General features: G+C 37.4%; 1 protein-coding gene across 6 annotated transcripts in view; it reads left to right on the forward strand.

Annotated features, from left to right (window-relative positions):
- FANCC (FA complementation group C) overlaps window positions 1-19,288 on the forward strand; it is an 80,703-nt gene that overhangs the window by 18,613 nt on the left and 42,802 nt on the right. For 5 of the 6 annotated variants that reach the window (XM_032096942.1, XM_032096946.1, XM_032096943.1 and 2 more), the window contains 2 exons: window positions 260-347; window positions 5,876-5,970. In XM_032096942.1, the coding sequence (XP_031952833.1) occupies window positions 260-347; window positions 5,876-5,970 (183 nt within the window). The remainder of the gene's footprint in view (window positions 1-259; window positions 348-5,875; window positions 5,971-19,288) is intronic. The other variant, XM_032096947.1, reaches the window with a different exon arrangement.

The following is a 19,288-nucleotide window of genomic DNA, read 5'->3' on the forward strand; positions in this document are numbered from 1 at the left end:
AAGTAACAAGGATAATTTTATGCCATAGCAGGTATTAATTTCTTCAGAAACTGTGAGACAGTGTATTATAGCAATGAGGTTCAGCAAAAATGCGTGTTTATTAGGCATTTAATACAATGAAATCTATACTTGCTGGTTACTAATACTGATCTGGTTGCTGGGTGTGAGGCAAATGAAAAAATTTTCTAACATAGTTAAGTATTAGGTAAGGAATATGTGCAGTGTATTTACTTTCTTTTTGTTTGTTTTTATGTTTTAGCAGAGTTCAACTGTAGCAATCCAGCAGTTCCCTTTAATTGGACAGCTTCTAGGAAGGCTCTGTTGGAATCCTTTTGTTATAGGATATGGTAAGAATGTGTAAAGATATTTCTGCAACAGTTCTATGAACCTTATTCTGTAGAAATTAGGAAAATATGACTTGTTACATACCATGATTTTTTTCCATAAAAGCACAACATTCTTTTTTACTGAAGTAAAATTAAGAGATGAAAAGGCTGTGTTATTTAAAATATATGGCTTTCAGAAATGTTAAGTTCACTTTTGGATCTAATTAATTTCATGGTTTAGTTATGGAATCTTGGCTTGGGACCAGTAGGTTTTAAACCCAGTGAGTGTTTATGTTCATCATGATTTCCATTCTCATCTTCTGTTGTATTGATTACATTTTGCTGGAGTCGTAAAATGTACAAGATCTAGTGCTTCAAATTACTTTCATTAGAAGCTTCCTTCAGTATGTATCAGAATATTATATATGCTAAGATAGAAGAATTAACTTTTCTGATATGTGTGTTTTTGTAATTAGTCTAAGTTATGATTGTGTTTGTTTTTATTGAATTCTGAAGATGTATTTTCCCTATCTCTCCATCCTTAACTAGTGAAAATGTGCATAGAACCAAAATTAAAACAGTAAAGGAGTAACATAGGAAAAAAGCATATGAAAAAACAAAGTGCTCTTACTGGTGGTGAATATGTGTGTGAGTATAGAAGAGAATATTATTTTGGCACAGGAAAAACTGTTGGGAGGGAGGAGACACTCCTTGTACTATGTCATCAACATTTCTGATACATTTTTCAGGAACTGAAATGTTGATATTTTTGATAAATTACTTGGGATCTCATTTAAGCAGAAAACTAACTCTGAGCTCCTCTGTGAGCCCCTTAAAACAACTTTTTATCAGTCTTTTGCTCTTATTACAACTACAAATAAAAAAAAAGGGAAAAAAGAAAAAAAGTAACAACATGTGTTTTCTGCTTTATGCTTCCTTTTGGGGGAAATACAGAAAAGGGCAATTTTGTTTTCACCTCAAGGGTTTACTAACTCAAGCACAGCATACATCTTCTATTTTGGCTTTGTCTTCTAGACAGCTCTAAGCACGGACAATTAACTTGTCTGTAAAACACATAGTAGATGTGTGTAATGTCAGCACTTCGCCTCTGAAAGGAAAATTTGGGAAGGAACCATAGGTTTAAACATAAACCAGTTTTGCAGAGCAAATGTGTGTTTTTTGAAAAACTTTTTCATACTTTACAGATGTATTTTTACAGTGGAGAGGTTTCCCTTTCAATCATAGTTTTTGAGTATGTTGGTAACCATTGATGTTGATAATTACACACACGCTTTGCTTCTAAGTTTTTGTTTGGAATACGCAAATCTTTAGACAATCAGTTTTTCTGAGCTGACAGTGTATTGTGTTATAGAAAGTAGCTTCACCTATATTTCTCATCAGAGTTGAAAGCCATCTGTGTCTGCTTTTGGCTCCTTTTTGCAAAAATCCCAGCAACACTTTCTTAGTTTCCTCTACTTCTTTCCTCTTTTTTGTGTTCCTTCAGCATTTTCTGAAGCTGCAAAAACACTTTTTTGCAAGTTGATCATTACCTCTGAAGTTTGCTTGAGAATGAAGTTTTACGACAGGTTTCTTTTTTTGTCTCAAAGTGGCAAGCAAGCCAATTCAGAGAACTTTACTTGCTGGAAATGGAATCCTTCACTTTAGTGCTTAAAGATTTTCTGACATCAATAGACCTGAAGATATCTGCTTATACATTCCCACCACTTCCTCTTCTTAGAGCCACCTGAACACTCTTTGGACTGCTGGCATTTTAGATTCAGCAGTTTTTCATTTTGTTTGGCACTGGTTCTGAAGATATCCTTTAAGATAATGCTGGCTGTAGCAGATGCTGACTCTCAAGTGGCTTTCATGTAATTTCTCATTTGGATAAATAGCTCATTCAGGCCTGTGTCTGAGACCAGGCCACCCTCACAGAAGAAGGAACTAATTTTGTTCAATTCAGTCTTTCATACTAATAAATGGAGAAGGAAAAACATTATACTTCTGCCTCATGTCCAAACCACAATACCTATCACCTGAGATGAATGTCTGTTGGTGCTGGAAGCTGACATGGCTGACCACTCAGTGTAGGAAGCATGGTCTCCAAGGGAAAATAATCTCCTCATAAACACTCCTGAGCAGGAGGTGACCAAGTTAGCCTTATTTAGAATGCTAATGTGAGGGAAGCACGACTGAAGAAAATCTCATGGCTGTACTTGTGGTCTTAAACCACAAGGGATACACAAGGAATTCAGTCTTGGTAAGGAATTCCAGTGGTTTTTTGTTTTTTGGTTTTCTTTGTGGGCTGTGGGATTATCTTCTCAGTAGGACCCTCCTGGTTTGAGTTTTGAGCTCAAATGTCTTGAATCCCAAACTAATACTATAAATGCTGGGGGATTTCTTGGTGGCTCTGTATGTCAGTACATGTGTGTGAGCGTGCAAGCTTGGGAATGCATTCATTTCCATAGAAAGCTCAGTTTTAGCTAATGAACATTTTCTGATACGTTTCAATAAAATTGTACAACAAGTTCTAAAAATATTATTTCTGTCTGTAAGATGAGGGTTTTCTTCCTTCCATCTGGCCCCATTCATGACAGATTATTTATAAACTGACTGTGCTCAGGATGATTGAGGCTACACAGTGTTATGAGAAAAACATTCCTTTTTGTTCTTTGTTTCTTTTTTTTAAAAAAATTTTTGTTGTGAGATTGGCAGGAAAGAAGGACAATCTGATTGATCATAAAGGTTTGGACTTTTGACTGGTTGACTGGTTTGAGGTGTTTTAGGGGGTTTTTGTTGTTGTTTTGTTTTTCTTTATTCCTTTTTGTCAAAAGTCCAGCAGATAGGTGGTAACCTCTTCTGAGCTGTAATTTCCACCTTTTGAGTTTTTAATTTTACTTCGGTGGATGTATTAATTGGTTATTTCGGTATTAGGCATTCTTTCATGCCATAGTAAGATCAAATGCCTTGTTTGTATCCTGATAATGCTTTTCAGTGCATATCATGATGGTATGTTTTCCATGGAGATCACAGTTGCTAGAAAACTGTGAGGAAAAAATCCACCAGTAGGCTTTTTATGGTTCTGTGTTTGGTCTTTTGATATGATTATCTTTTGCAGCTGCAGTAATTATTTTAAGATCAGTCTTAATCTTCCCGTCTTTCATCCCTTGTTCAGGGCAGCTGTGAAAAGAAAACAGTGAACCAAGAGTTGCCCTCAGAGCGTGTCATAGGGTATATCAGCAAGAGGATTGTATGGGCCTCTTCCCTGTTTTTCACAAATCTGTGGGAGGCTAGCTCAGTTTTGATCAAAAAGTAATTTTTTAAACTAGGAAAATCTGAAGCTGTACCAGTTCCTTGTTTTTTTGGAAACTGTTGGCTTAGCTATGAGATCAGTATAGGTTGGTTTCACTTGGCTTGAGGTTTGAATGTGTCTGTGTTAATCTGTGTAAACTCATTATGCTGGCAAAGTGTGCCATCTTAGTTTATCTAAGCTCTGTTTTCATGATTTTAGCTTTCGTCATACTGATTTACATTTCTGACAGGCAACAATACATGCAGTGGTTTTTATAGTATGCAGCAAGTCATGATGTGTAACAAAAAAATCTTCTCATCCAGAGGTCTATTCAAGCAGTTGTATGCATTTTTTTCACCTCATCTTAATTTTTTTAAGTGAAAAGAAAACAAAAATTTAATTAAAATGACTTATTGATGTACTGTAGATGTACAGTATGAACTGGGTGAGTCAAAAGAAGGAATACTTGGACTATGTGTATGTATGTTTGAGATAAGAGGTTTGGACTTGATGTCTTTTTTTCTGCCTTTTTCTGTGTAATTTATGTAATTGAAAGTTATGTCAAAAGCCAGACTTCATAATCAGGCAATATTTTATATTAGTAATTAATAATTTTTAAAATCTTCGTTTTCCAAGAAGCAATTGGCTATGATTTAGTCATTTAAACAAATAAACCATTCTGGTTTTTCCTCCCATATAAAGTCATAGTAGAGTTTACATGGAAGGCTTTTTTGAAGGAGGTAGTTGTCTATTAGTGCTGACGTCTGAATGCCAGTTGAATATAGTTATAATCAGAGTTTAGGGATACTTCGAATTTCTGCTGAGCAATATGCAGGATGTGTCCTTTAACTTCAGAATTACAAAACCTAGGAAATTATTAGCCTTGTAAAAATCTGTATTAAAACAAGTCCCCAAACACAGAATGGCAGAATACCCCAAATTGTGGTCGGTTAAAAGGGTGTGCTTGGGAAACCATTTCTGTTGCAGAGATGTTAGTCAGTGGGAGGTCAGTAATGGCCTCCAGGCTTGTTGGACATTTATGAGGAATACTGGTTTAAATCAGTGTTAACGTCTCTGGTCACCTGGTGAAAACACAGGCATTACTTAATGGATCTTTTAGTTTTTCCTCAGGCTTTCCCAACAAAACACTTCTAAATAATACTGTTTATTACATCCTGGATAACAAATACACAGAAAACAAAAGAAATCACTCATTGCACTTGATAATCAAATTATCTCATAATATAATTTCTAAAACTGGTAGTATCACTTATTTGTATGATTTTTAACAAGAAGGTTGTTGCTTACTGAGTGAATATTATGTCAGGACTACAATACTACATCCAGTTTTCAGAATTTTCATTTCAATCACACAGTTTTGTTTTGGGATTAAATTCACTGTAGAACATACTCTTACGTGCCAAAGAACATTAGGAAAAAAACCACCAGGGCCTATTGAAAACAAAGGTGTGTGAAATAATCATGAGTTAAATGGCTCTTCAGCTGCTCCCTTCAGATAATCGTCTCCTCTATAACAATAGCTGTGCATCTGAGCAGTGAGAGTCATGCTCATTTTATAATAGATTCTTAAAGAAGAGAATTCATTTCAAACAGTGGGTTAGAGTTAAGTAAAACCCACTCTGATCCTGAGCAGAAAATCAGAATAGGATTTTTTTCCATCATCATTTACCTTTTCTGCTGTCTGCAGAAATGTCATTTTCCTGAGGCATGGAGACTCTTTCTGTATTTTTACAGAGAACTTGATCTTTTAGGTTCTAGTCATTAATGATTTCATAGGTCACAAACTTCAGTTTTTCTTAAGTGAGCATACTTGAGTTTTGCAAGCTTTGGACACAATGTAATAAACTATTTTACTACTGTTGATTATTGTCTATTATTAATGATATTATTTATACTGAGTTGAAAGTTCCTTGAAGATAGCTTCAGGGTTTTTTTATGTAAATTAATTACTAGGTCCTGCAAGTTTCTTAAGATCATCTAATTATTGTATAGATTCTGAACATTTTGGTACCTTTTAAACTGCTGTTGAAGGAAATGATTACACAAGATGGATACAGTGAGTAACGTTAAATGTGTGGTATGAATTTGGTAGAATAGAAGCAGTATGAGTTGAGGCTGATACTAAAGCTTCAATTTTGTGGATGGATAGAGATTTTTGTGTGTAATTCTGTCTGTGTTTCGTTTGGGTTTTTCTTTTCCCTCTAAGTGTATCTTTATTTGCTTTTTTTTCCTACAGATGAAAGCCAGAAAACTCTGATGTGGTGCTTATGTTGTCTGTACAGCAGTGAACCACAGAGCACTGTGGAACTGAAGGCCAACAGCTGGATACGGGTAAGTGAATGAATCCTTCCCAGGACTGCTTTGGATTAAATTGATTATTTAAAGGTGCTGCATCTATAGCATAGACACACTGTCATTTAAGAAACTGCTCCAAAGACAACTTGCATACATCTTGTGTTGAAGTGTATATTATTCTAATTATAACACAGTCACTATTATTCTCATTTTAAATTCTACAAGGAGGAGGCATTTTACATTTGGTGGTTTTGATGGCTTTTAACCAACTAGATTCACCAGGTCTAGTATCCTTGACTAGTGAGCAGCAACCACAAATCAGAAGGGAAGCAAGTGTTGCTATTAAAAATAAAGAACCTTTCAATTAGGGTAAAATAAATAACCTGGAGAAATGCCATGGTTTGTTTTGAAAGTGATGTATATTTGTTCTGTAATTTTATTCTTTTTTGTTTTTGTTTAATCTCCTGCCTATAAAGAATTTAATTGTATCCAAACTTTCTTCAAAGAGAGTCAGAGAGGGGGGGGGGCAGTGCTTGTGTGTGGATTTATATTTAGTGACTTAAAGAATAATGAATCTCTAACTTTAATCCCAAAATTAGGGTTTTGCATGGCACATCTGTTCATATTTTATATATTTCCACACTGAATTAACAAAGCACATGAGCATGTATATAGCTTGCTGCACATTGTTTCTTAATACTTTACATTGCTGAATAACAATTTGAGAGTGCAGTTCTGTTGTGTCCTTGCATTTTTCATGGGTCCATGTAAAAATATGGTAAAAAATATAAATGGAATTTTTAATATATTTTTTTTTATCTTTTAGTCCTCACAACTAGTGAGAATGTAGCAGCGTCATCATTATTTATGTACAGCTCTGCTAAAGCTGAAGATGCTTCTAGATTTCTCTAGGTAGATAATTTCTTACTTACTAGTTTATTTTGTATGTCAGATTATCTAGGTATGCGTGTAATACTAGGATGTACAAATTACTATAAAATAATGGATGATGATGATGATGGAGATTTTTATGTTAGTAAACAACTGTTGTTGATTTAAAAGCTGTAGTCCTAGAAATATGTTCTCACAGTCTTTTAGACGGCCTTGGATGCCTGTATATACCTGTTTGGTGGGCTGTACCACATACCATGAAAATTTGAACAATTTAATACTGAGTAAAATCACCCTTATTTTCTTCATTTTCAGGAGGCTTTTACTGAGGTTACTATACTTGTAATTCAAAGTATGGCAAGGCTTGAATGCCAAAGTAAAATGATATTAAAAAAACCCGCTCTGCCTTTTCTAATGTAGTCTTGCTGCTTTCTTATATTCTTCGCAATGAAGTAGGAGAGGCACAGTAGTATGCAGTTAGTTATCAAACAGCAAAATTTGTCATTTTTGGTTTTTAGTAGCGTAACATATACCTATGCATTAATGATGCATGTTAATAACATATGCGGTAATGATGTTAAGCGGTGAGGGAGAGATGTACCCAGACAGTCTACCACAGATAGCTTTGGTTTCTGGGAGGGGAAAAAACCAATTGTCTTAACTTAACAACATTTGACTCATTTGATTAATGTAATTGAATTGACAGTATTGCTGATACAAGAAAAAGTATCAGGTAAGCAGGAGCAAACAGTTGGAGATAGGTGGGGATGGGACTGCTGCTTTTATCTTACACTGAAACTAACATGTCAAGTATTTGATTCAAGCTGCCCTGTAATCTGCGAAAATTTTTCCACCTACTCTGTATGTTTCAGTCACCCGTAATAGCCACTGTGACCTGATGGGTCAAGAGTTAACCTAAATCTTAGGAAGGAGGGAGGGCATGGAGGAATTCAAAGCACAAACATATCTTACTAGCTATTTTTATCATTCAGCACTTACCTAGTTGCCTTAAGTGGGTGTAACATAGCATTAAAATACAGCAGGTGGGATTAAAAGAAAGGGTATTATTAAATTGTTTTCTATAATTAGTAGAATTTCTTTGCAGTTTCTTACTGCCCAGTGGGTATCATCACAAAGCTTTTTGAAGAAAGTGTTTTTATTTCCCTTTCCTTTTCATCACTGTAATTCTAGTCATCTGCAGTTGTGATACAATAAGGACTATCATGCTTGTTTTTATGGAAAAACCTGAAATAAATGTTTTGCTACTCTTAAAGGTTTTATTTTGCCATCTGTGATAATGATTTATATTTAAAAAAAGTAACACACACACACACACACACGCCTGTAAATCCTCTGACACACCTAGTGTACATTTAACATTGTTTCTTCCTGAACTGCTTTTTCCTTGTTATGTGTGTCTCAAACGATTGTCACAGAAAGGGATCAAGACACATTTTTTATGAGAGCCATAATTTGAGGTTTTCATCAGCTCTTTTAATATTGACTGGATGATCAATCTCTGCAGTGATTTGATCTGACCTCAGTGTTGGTAATATGGCAGGAGCTCTTTACAGCAAGGTTATTCACTTGTGGAGAAGGTGCCGCATACGTTGTGGTACACTGGGGGAAAAAAGGCCAAAACTCAAAAATTTACAGTCTTTTGGGCACAGGAAGGAAGGTAGTTTTACGACCACATGATGTAAAGGGAATTGAAGTCCAGAAAGAAATTTTAAATAACACTCCGGAAGTTTGAATGCCACTAAGGTTTTTATAGAGAACTTGCCTGTACTTGGAATGAAATGACAGATAATCTAAGGTATTTAAGCTCTCCATGGAGGGTATGGATAGCCATCCATGACCACACAGAATGGGGATCTGTATCAGGTCCATGCACACTGACGCAGGAGCTGTGTGAAAGGGTTTTACCCAAAGGAACTGATTTTCACCTTCTACAGAAGTGATCTTCTGAGTGGCTTTGTCTTTTGGTCCAGCAGTCAATAGCTCATTTTATTTCCTCAGCTTCATACTTCGGCATACACTGAGGAGGAATACTTAGTTTTTAAAAAGGCAGAACAGTTCACTGTGTAGATCAGCATGTATCAAATAAATTGGGATCTTTGGGTATCCATTTAGTTGATGATAGAACAAACAAAACATCAAAAAAGCAAAGCAAAGGAACCAACCAAACAAAAAAACTCACCCAAACAATAAGTAGAAGTCTGTAATGGAGACAGAGAACTTTGCCTGCTTACCATTAACTACTACATCAACAACAGTTTAAAGTTTCTTCCTAGTTTCATAGGTTGTAAACTGGCTTGCATTAAAATTTTTCTCCCAAAATGCCTAGTTGTATCTGATTGGAAAATTATATTACTCAGTCACGTTAGTGTTGAATCTCCTCCTCCCTTTGCTTTTATAGCTATGTACATTGACTATGAAATTACACCTTGCTTTTTTTGTCATGGCAAGTCTCAGTTCCTGAGGAGTGCTGGGGCCTTTCAGTGCATCTTTGGCTAAGGTCATTGATAGGAAGACTAATCTCAAGTCTTTTGTTTTTAGCTACTAGATTGCATTTTCAAAGTTGCAAAAAATGCATTTAAGGCTAGCTTACTTTTTAACTTTCCTGCTATTGTCATAGAAAAGCTGTGTTGTTTTTAAGGGCAGGAAGGGTAGCTACCTACTTGAAATGCATTATTACTACATTTCTGAAACCAAGATTGTGCAGGTCTGTTAAGTCTTTTAAAAGAATAAATTGTGAAAAGAAGTTTATTGAAATTTAATTAAAGTGTGCAGTGTAGACTGCAGTCTTTTTAGGATTAGATGCTACTTAAAATGGTAGATATTTTTGGTTTTGTTTATGACTCTGAGCCATAGTGTTGGAATCCAGGTTATGTAGGTCTTTTGTATCAGGCACAGTATAGGAAGTCAAGATACATGGTGCCACAGATTTCACACTAATAAAAACAATAATGACCTGATGAAACCAGTCTAAAAAAGTTACTTAGTTTCTCCAGCTGGCCTCTTCTGAGCAGAGATTTTTGGAGCTGTGAAGTAAGGTTGGTTTTAAGAGGGACTTCTGTCTGATGGGGCTAGAACAGCTTCCTTTCACTGCACGTTACTCTTGCAATCAATCACATTGCACCAATTGAAGCAGGTTTCCTTTTTATTAACTTGGCCACACTTTCTTCTCTGCTCTCAGTTTATAAGATGTGGTTATGAATTGTTTATGGCTTTGGAATTTATTTCAAATACTACTTTTATTGTTTTGTGTTGGAAGGCTATATGTACTTAGGAGAGTGTTACAGTCCATCTCTTCAAATTGGGTAAAACAGAAAGTTAATATCCTTTCTTTAAAATTTTGTCTTTCTTTTTCTTTTTTTTCCCTTTTTTTTCTAAGATTTCTTTTTTCAGTGCTTTACTATGCCTCAAAGGAATACAAAGGAACAAGAATATATACTAACAGCATAAACATAGGAGTGGAAGACGTCTAAGGCTTGCCCTGTGTTTTTAGAGGTGTTTTTTTTGGCTTGGACAAGTTTTCCTTTCTGAAAATATGTAGTTCTTTTGCAAATCTGTATCCCGTGCATAGCCATATCTATCCCCATCTTTCTTATAAGCCCCCTTTAAATACTGGTAGGCTACAGTAAGGTCTTCAGACCTTAGAATAAGACAGTTGTATTTTCTTCTTTGTCTATTTTATGGGTAGAGGCTTATGTTGTAGGATATATGGCTTCTGTGTATTTGACAAAATATAGTATGCTGAATATGTGAGGCAAAGTTTGAAACTGGACACTGTTGTTTGTAGAACACAGTAATGACAACTTTGTTGCTTATTTTGATAGCTGTTTACTAATTTAGAAAGAGTGGTGTATATTCTTATATACCAGTAGATGGCAGTCTTCATATTACATACAGGTACACATATATTAATTTTATATTGATATGTACACAGTTTTCTGTTTCACAGCATTCTAATAAATACTCTTCCAAGGAAAGATGAACTTTAGAAGCCAGTTTAGAAGCCAGCTTCCCTGCTACCCTTACTGTATGGCATTGTTGTCTGGTGTTGGTAGCACTAGTGAGAATTCTATGTTAAGATTCCTGACATTTTTGACAGCAGTACAGGATCCTCACTAATAAGAAAATAAGAAAATACACAGTGCATTCAGTTGAATTGAGTTTTGTATTTTTCTGCCCATAATTTTCCCACAGATGTGGAAGAATTCTATCTGTGTTTTCACCTGTTTTGATAGTGACTGATTATTGATATTTATGGGGGTTTTTAAGCACTTAGGGGTTTATATCCAAGGATCTGTTACATTGAAGAGTATATGTGAACAGTTTAGAAAACGGTGGTTCTGAAGTGCTTACAATGAAAAACTCATCATGCAAATAGCTTGAGAAAAAAGAAGCATAAAGAAGCAGCTATTCCTTTTCTCTAGCCTCCTGCTTCTCTCACTGTTACAAAATTACAAGTAATATTCTGAACAGCACAGGTTTTTTTGTATTTCCCCTTCTTTGTCTTTTCTTATGGTTTCATAATAACTCATTTATCTATGGTCATGCTTTGTATTTTATCTATTCTGAATGTTTTTCGTATGTCTCTCATCGTATTACTTGGTTTCCTGCTCCCATGTTTTAATTCATTCTGTCACGTTTTTTTACCGCTGCTGCTTTCACGAGTTTATTTTCCGTAGGCACGAGATTTTCCCCGCGATGTCGGGTTCAACAAATTACACCTTATTTTGTGTCTGTTCTCTTGTCGGCAGCTAGCCTCTCCCAGTGCACGGGTCAGCTGTGAGAGCCGGCGCCGCTCGGAGCCAGGAGATGGCGATCTCCGCTCTGGGTGCTCGCCGGTGTGTCCCTCACACATCGCTGCCCGCGCAGGGAAGCTGCCACTCACACCCGTGACACAGGGATGTCACTTAGGTGTTGTTAGGGATTAGAATAATGGTAATGTTGTTGCGGCCTTTCCCAGGTGCTCCCTGGATGTGTTTTGATAAAAAGGCAGGTGTGATGGGTTGCCTTTAATTTGTTAAAGTTACTGTAGAATGGCCAGGGCTGGAAAGGTCCCACTAGACCAGGTTGCTCAGAGCTCCATCCAGCCTGGCTTTGAAAGCTTGTGGATGGGACATCCACAGCTTCTCTGGTAAACCTGTGCCAGTGCTTTACTACCCTCACAGTAAAGCATTTCTTCCTAATATCAAATCTAAGTCTACTTTGTTTTAGTTTGTATCCATTCCCCCTTGTCCTGTCGCTACATGGTCTCATAAAAAGTCTCTCTCCGTCTTTCTTGTTGGCTCCCTTCAGGTACTGGAAGGCTACAATTATGTCACCCCAAAGCCTTCTCTTCCTCAGTCTCATCCCAATTCTCTCAGCCTCATATGAGAGGTGCTCCATCCCTCTAATCATCTTGGTGACCCTCCTCTGTACACACTCCAACAGGTCCATGTCTTTCCTGTGCTGGGACCCCAGAGCTGGATGCAGTGTTCCAGGTGGGATCTCACACCAGGGCAGAGCAGAGGGGCAGAATCCCCTCCCTTGCCCTGCTGCCTACGCTGCTTTGGATGCAGCCCAGGAAACAACCGGATTTCTGGGCTGTGAGTGCCCATGGCTGGGTCATGTCCAGCCTCTCACCCACCAGCACCCCCAAGTCCTTCTCCCCAGGGCTGCTCTCCATCTGTTCATCCCCAGCCTGTGTTGGTACCGGGGGCTGCCTTGATCCAGGTGCAGCACCTTGCACTTGGTTCAATTGCATGAGATTCCCATGGGCCCAGTTCTTGAGCTTGTCCAGGTTCCTCTGGATGGCCTCCTGTCCTTCAGGTGTGATGAGGTCTCATGAGAATGACAAATAAAAATGAGTGCACCCTCTAAGGAAGGACCAACTTTAAGCATGACTTCTGCAACAAAATCAATGGGTATAAAAGGATGTTCTTACAGAGTTAGCATGGACAGACCATTCTCTGGAGCTGGTGAAAATAAAAACTGGGAATTAGCTGTTGTACATTATGCTTTATCTTCAGCTATTCTGTGTTACAAAAGTTCTTCTTTCTTAGTTAAAACTAAGAGCAATCATTAAATAAATATGTCTCATAAAAATGGAGACAAGAACAGTCCCATATTTCCTGCTGCTAATGGTTGCCTGTTCTGGAGGCTTTTGTGAGCACACAACAGATTCTGGATAATTACAGAATAGTGATCCCTTTTGTCATACTGCTTTGTTTATGTTTGGAGATTTTTTAGATTATTCCTGTAATTTATGATTGGTTAAAGCCTTGAAGCACTGGAACAATGTTTTTTTAGAAATTTTATTGTTATGCTATGCAATTATTAGTGTTCTTAACATTCATGAAAATTTTAATCCAATTTTTAATCCCACATAGGCTTGTATCTTATGGAGAGGGTGGGAAATGCCAGTTTTAATGTCTGAGTCAACTGTTATTTCAGACATGTATGCAAAAGCTATACGTTCATGTATTGTGTAAAGTAAAACATAAAAATTAGATGTGTCTGAGACTGCATAAGGAAACTGAAAATAGTAAAATCTGTGAACCAATTTGTAAAAAAGACTGAAAAAAACCCCAGTCTTACAAACTTAAAGGCTGACTCACAGCTGAGAGATTGTGGTGTAATCAGAATTTGGAACAAGTGGTGAGATACATGTTAGGACATGTAGACCAAAGTTGTGATTTGTTGTATTCATCAAGCACCAAGTGGAGAACTAGAGCCGAAAGAAAGCAAAAAAAGTTGTGGCGGTCAAATCTAAAGCATGGGGAAATGGAGTACTCATTTTGTCAGGGCCCTTATCAAAGAAAATCTGACAGAGGGGGAGGAAAAAAAAGGTGAGCTGAAAGGGCATGCAGATCTAAAAATACTTGGTGGAACTGAATAACTTTTGCCAAAAGCTGTGGACAAAAAAAAACCAAAACAAAAAATACCTACCAGTTCAGCAGAGTAGTACTCACAGTGCTGAACAAAGCTGAAAAGACCCAAATATTCTGTGATTCTTTCCTGAAGGCCATCTGTTCTAAAGAATAACTGGTGTATTTTTTGGCCATACACAAAGCCAATCCGACACCCATGAAAGATTACTCATTTAAATATATAAAAAGAAAATACGTGATAATAACACAAAAAGAGAGATGTTTCTGGCTGGTGCCAGATATTAAACTTCCCATAACATCAGGCTTGTTTTTAGAAAACAAGTTCAGCCCTCTCCATAGGGGGAGCTGTGTTTGTTTACCTGGTTGTCATTTGGGCTGGGTACAGCAGTTGCTTTTTGTCACCAGATGGCAGGAACATATTTTCTAAAAATCAAGAAGTTCTGTGATTCTGGAAGAAAATAATAATACCCAAATCCAACAATAAGATCATCGGAAGCTCCAAGTCATTTTTGAAAGAAGCAGAATTCCTGAGCTAAGTGAAACAAGAAAAAATGGCTTTGCACAGGTGTAACACACCTGTGGAGAAGAGTAAACAAGACAGATTGTACTAAGAATACCATGCACGTGGATGGACTGTATAAAAAGTCTCCTGAATATGCTTCATCAAGTGGCCTGAACCGTCCTTATGTTGTGTACTCTTGTGCAAAACTGTTCAAGAATCAATCTTTCCAGATCTTGAAAGGTTTTCAAAACAGAATGGAATAAATATTTATGAAAAAGTGGCCTCAGTTTTTGTGACCATGTCTGCAAAAAAAACCTCCAGAGATGGTATCACTGCAGGCATGTCAGTTAAAACAGGAAAATGCTGCTGTTTGTGCCATGGGCCTAACAAAAGCAAGAGTAAGAAATCCTAGTCTTCCACTGACCTCAGTTCATGCAGTAAAATGCTTGTGGGGTTTTTTTTTTTGGTGACAATCGAGCTTCAGCTTAAATGATAATAAACGAGTTGTGGCCAAAAGGTCTGAGAATAAATTCAGAAATGAGAAACTTCTCACCTCTTAGGTATCATATTTGCAAAGGTAAATTCAGACCCTGAACAGAATGCTGTTGGCTGGAAAATTCAGTAAGCATTTGGAAAAAATTCAGTGAGGCAAAATGTAGATCAACTCTTAATTAATGTAAGATCTATGGGGAATTATAAGGTAGAATTGGGTTGTGAGCTGTAAAACCTGCCTGCAGAGGCAGATGGCAGCACAAAGGAGCACATGGTGGGACACCGAGGTTTGTCTCCTCCGGACCCTGGGGGAGGAGGTGTCACAGGGCAGAGCCCTACGGAGAGGAGCCTGCCGGGAGCTGATGGATGGGTGAACAGCGAGTGATCATCCATAGGAGGACACTGAGAAAGTGTGTTGCTGATGTGGCAACACCCTATAAGGAAATACTGTGCCTTAGAAAAGTGTATAAAACCAACTCACTCCTTTGAATAAATTATTCAGATTCCCTGCCTGTCTGGGTCTGTGATTCAATTGCCGACAAGATCTGAGAGCGTTCAATAGAGAGGCTAATTGAAAAGACTTATTAGTGACACCTGGTGAAATTGAGACCATTATATTTCAGGGGCAGTTGAGAGTAGCTGAGTGACTGCTATGGTTGGTGTGAGGATAGGCTGCTCCACAGGGGAGGGTGAGCGCCGGGATCTGCAGGTGAGGAGAAGGCAGGTGCCAGCTGTGCCTTGACACAGAAATGGCACAGGTGCACAAGGAGAGCAGAGCAAGTCCAGTGACAATCACCAGGGTCAGCCATGAGTCCAGTGACTGCCACACCAGGCCCACAGTGACGAGGCAGGCCCAAAGTTTAGCTGTGATATCATGGCCAGGGGTCAGGCTGCAGGGCAGCAAGGTGCATGACCAGTCACAGGCACGGCTGCAGCGTAGCTCAGGCAAGGACTAAATGCCTTGAAAGCGTCCCTGCCCATGGTGAGTGGGTTGGAATGGGATGATCTTCAAGATCCCCTTCCAATCCAAACCATTCCATGATTCTGTGTAGGTTGTACACAGAATTGGAATTACTATATTCTCAGGTGAAGAATGTTGATTTGATTTTGGAGCCAATATACTTTCCATCTTTCAAACTCATTACCTACTATATTTATTTGTATGTACACTTTGTCAGATGGTTAGGAAAACATTAGAAACTGTTAGGAAAGGACATACATTAGAAGTAATTCAAACATAATGTAAAGAGCTTTTCTTTTCTTAAAACATATTATTTTAATAATTAATTCTTTCTAGAAGAAAATCTTCAAGTTCACATTTTTCAAGGAAACAGGAATTTAAGGTAACGTGAAGAAAATATGTAGTGCACAAATTATAGTGAACCTCAATGTCTGTTCTTTAGTTTGCTTTTTTAAGTTAGGAAGAGTCTAAATCACTTGTGAATTGTCATTCCACAGGGGAAATGGGCCCCAAGACCATCTTATGCAAGAAGTACTAAAATAATGTTGGATTTGTAATAAAGGGTGTCTCTATGAGATAAGAATACAACTTTAATGACATATATGGGTAATGTGTCTATTAAAAGGCTTATGAGTTGCTAGAGGACATACTAAGAAACATATTTTTTCCTTCTTATCTAGACAGCTTTGAAAGAAGATTAAGAGCTGAACAGAGATATCTGAGTTAAAATTATGAACATACTTCACCTGCTATTTATTACTGAGAAAGTTAAAGGAGAAAGAATCAGTGTCATAGAGCATAGTTTTAGCATGGTTTTTATACAAATACAAAAACCTTTTTGGTGTCATTTTCCCTCTCTAGAGGGAAAACAATTTTAGTAGTATTTGTACAAAGATAAATAACTAGTTGGTTTGGACTATTTCTTACCTTTGTGATAGTATCACTGATAAAACAAAAAATAATCAGAAGGGAATGTCAGGAGGGATGGGGAGGCATGGAGCAGGGGATCTAGTTTTCCCTAGCAGTTGTGGGAAGAGGGATGTCTGTGTTCCAGGAGGCATGCATCCAAGAGACAAATGGAAAATGTTAAGTCTCCTGGAGGCCAAAGTAGTTCATAGTTAATCACTTTCTGCGACTCACTCTTGTGGCTTTACAGATCTTACGGCTTTTTTGGTATGTTTGGAAAAGCATTGTCATTCCTTCTCTAACCTGTGCAAATAATCCTCAGGACCTTTGATCACTGCAAAGATCGTAGTGTGTTCCTTCAGATGAAAGACATCTGATGGTGATTAACGTACATATCTTGTTTATACTTTTCCTATTAATTTTTTTCTGTGTTTTTCCCTGCTCCTTCAGGAGTCTTTGTGGCAGCTTTCCCCAGTCACTATATATGGAATTCACCCTTGCCTTCCATCCACGGCTTATATCTAAAAGGGTCTAAAGATACTTCCTCAAAGTGGTCTGGAGTGGCTGGAGATGAATGGGCATTTACTCAGTCCTTGATTGTTTTCATTCAGCCTTGCTTGTGATATATCCTTCTTCCCTCTTTTGCTAGGTGGTGGCACACTGGTTAGTGTAATACCCCATAGTTACAGCCAGTAGACAATCTGTGCTTTTCACAGGAGCATCTGCAGCCAACTCCTGGCAAAATTGTTGAAATGCTGCCTCATAAATTTGTTAGAGAAGAGTGCAATAACACCTGTGTGTTGTGCTTCCAACAATGGTGTTGTACTGCTTAATTTCATGTGATGAAACACCGAACAAAATCAAGAGAATGCATGTAGTATGTTTTGAACTCCTTTACGACTTATTGCAGAGATCAGAATTCAAAATAAAATTTCTGCTTAGAGAACTGCTACTTGTTTTGGTGTTTAGGGCTTATTTTATTGTTTTCAAGGTTGTTATTGCTATTAAATATTAAATATTCTTAAAGAGAAAGGGAGAAGTTACAGGGTCATCAGAAATGTTCAGTGTATATAATAACAAAGTGACAGATGGAATTCTGATATTTTAGTACTCTCTAGAGACATGTCTAATCTAGAATTCACACAGTTCTTGTGCTTTAAAGATCTAATGCAACAACTTAGCTCATTATAAAGATGTGGGATGAATGGGTGGTGTGTCAGTCTATATCTTTTGGTAGTTAGGTCAAAGTGAGTATTTCAGTGGTAGATGTGACTGGCTATCCTACAAGGCAAAATGTTGTCATAAACTTAAAAGAGAAGTATTTAAAGTGTCCAGTCTTCAGACCATTTGTACACATTAAAAATAACTTGCTATTCAAGTTCAATGGTTTTCTTGTTGGACAGTGCTTACACTGGGGTCTTGCCGCAACAGATGCAATAGATTATAAGAAGACAGCAAGTATAATAATTACAGCATGGAACAGACTGCTGGCAGATACAACAACGTAGCATTCTCTTTAATCATAGTGCTTCCCATAATGTGGGTGGCCACAGGCTGCAAACATTTCAGTCAATCCCCTCTCCATGCACCAGTGGTTGTAAAACAGAGCTGAAGTAAACAGCATTCCACAGACCATTAAGGGTTTTTAATTGTGAAAAAATACAGCTTCCCTTCACCCCTCCTTTTGGCTGCTTGCTTCTGTCAGCTGTTACCTACCAAATCAGTTCTGCTTGAAGTAAATAGTATATAATGTACTATCTATGGGCTCTTTAAAATGTTTGTTGTGCTCTGTTGGGCTTTTGTTATTAAAATACGTATTACTTTAAAACCTGAATGTTTTGGTGGTTTTTGCAGCAAGAAATAACCTTTGCCGTTAAGTTAAATGCTGTATTATGTTTAATTTAAAAGCTTTTCATCTTGTTTTCGTTCTCCCACGTTTTTCCTTCAATGCCCAGTGTGGTTTTGCTGTTTCTGTAAAATGCTTTATTGTCTCTCTAGCCATTAGCAGAGTACTTTTTCTCCAGCCAGAATGAAGGGGAAATTACTGGTTTTTTTTTCACTTTGTGGCCAGTTTACTCCTTTGGAAGCTGATTTCACCTCCTTGATGTTTGACATATACTCATCTGGAATTTTGAGTTTCACGGAATAGATTTAAGCAGCTAAACTTGGTGTCATGGAAATAGTTACACAACATTTACAGGCCTTTTTTTGAGTATGTAAATCAGCTGCAGTTGAGAACAGATGATTTCTTCTGTTTTATAAGTGCATGTGCATGAAAGGATGTATTTTGATAGATGAGTTTTTACATTGTAATTAGGCATATGTGGAATCAAGTATGTAAATGAGCTTGAAAGAAATGTCTCAAGTGTCACTGGGTAACTGATAATTCAAAGTCAATTTTCTTTTGAATCAAAACAGAGGACAAAAGACTCAAATGAAATATAGGCATGTGTTTAAGATCTGATGCAATTAATTAAAACCCAATCACTTATTGAACTCCTATTGCAATAAGGGACTTTTCAACTTTTAAAATAATTGTTAAAATTCAGTTTTAAGAATCAAGTCAGCTTGCTCTGCAATGAGTCCCAAGGGAGTAAAGAGCAGGCACTTTTCTCTGTCCTATGTGCCACTAGTTTGTGTTCCAGGTAACAAGGACTTTATCCTTTTGAAGTGAGTGCACTTCCTAAGGTGTACACACCTTAGGAAACCCATGTCTCA

The sequence above is a fragment of the Corvus moneduloides genome, chromosome Z (genome assembly GCF_009650955.1).
Source record: "Corvus moneduloides isolate bCorMon1 chromosome Z, bCorMon1.pri, whole genome shotgun sequence".
Taxonomy (NCBI): domain Eukaryota; kingdom Metazoa; phylum Chordata; class Aves; order Passeriformes; family Corvidae; genus Corvus; species Corvus moneduloides.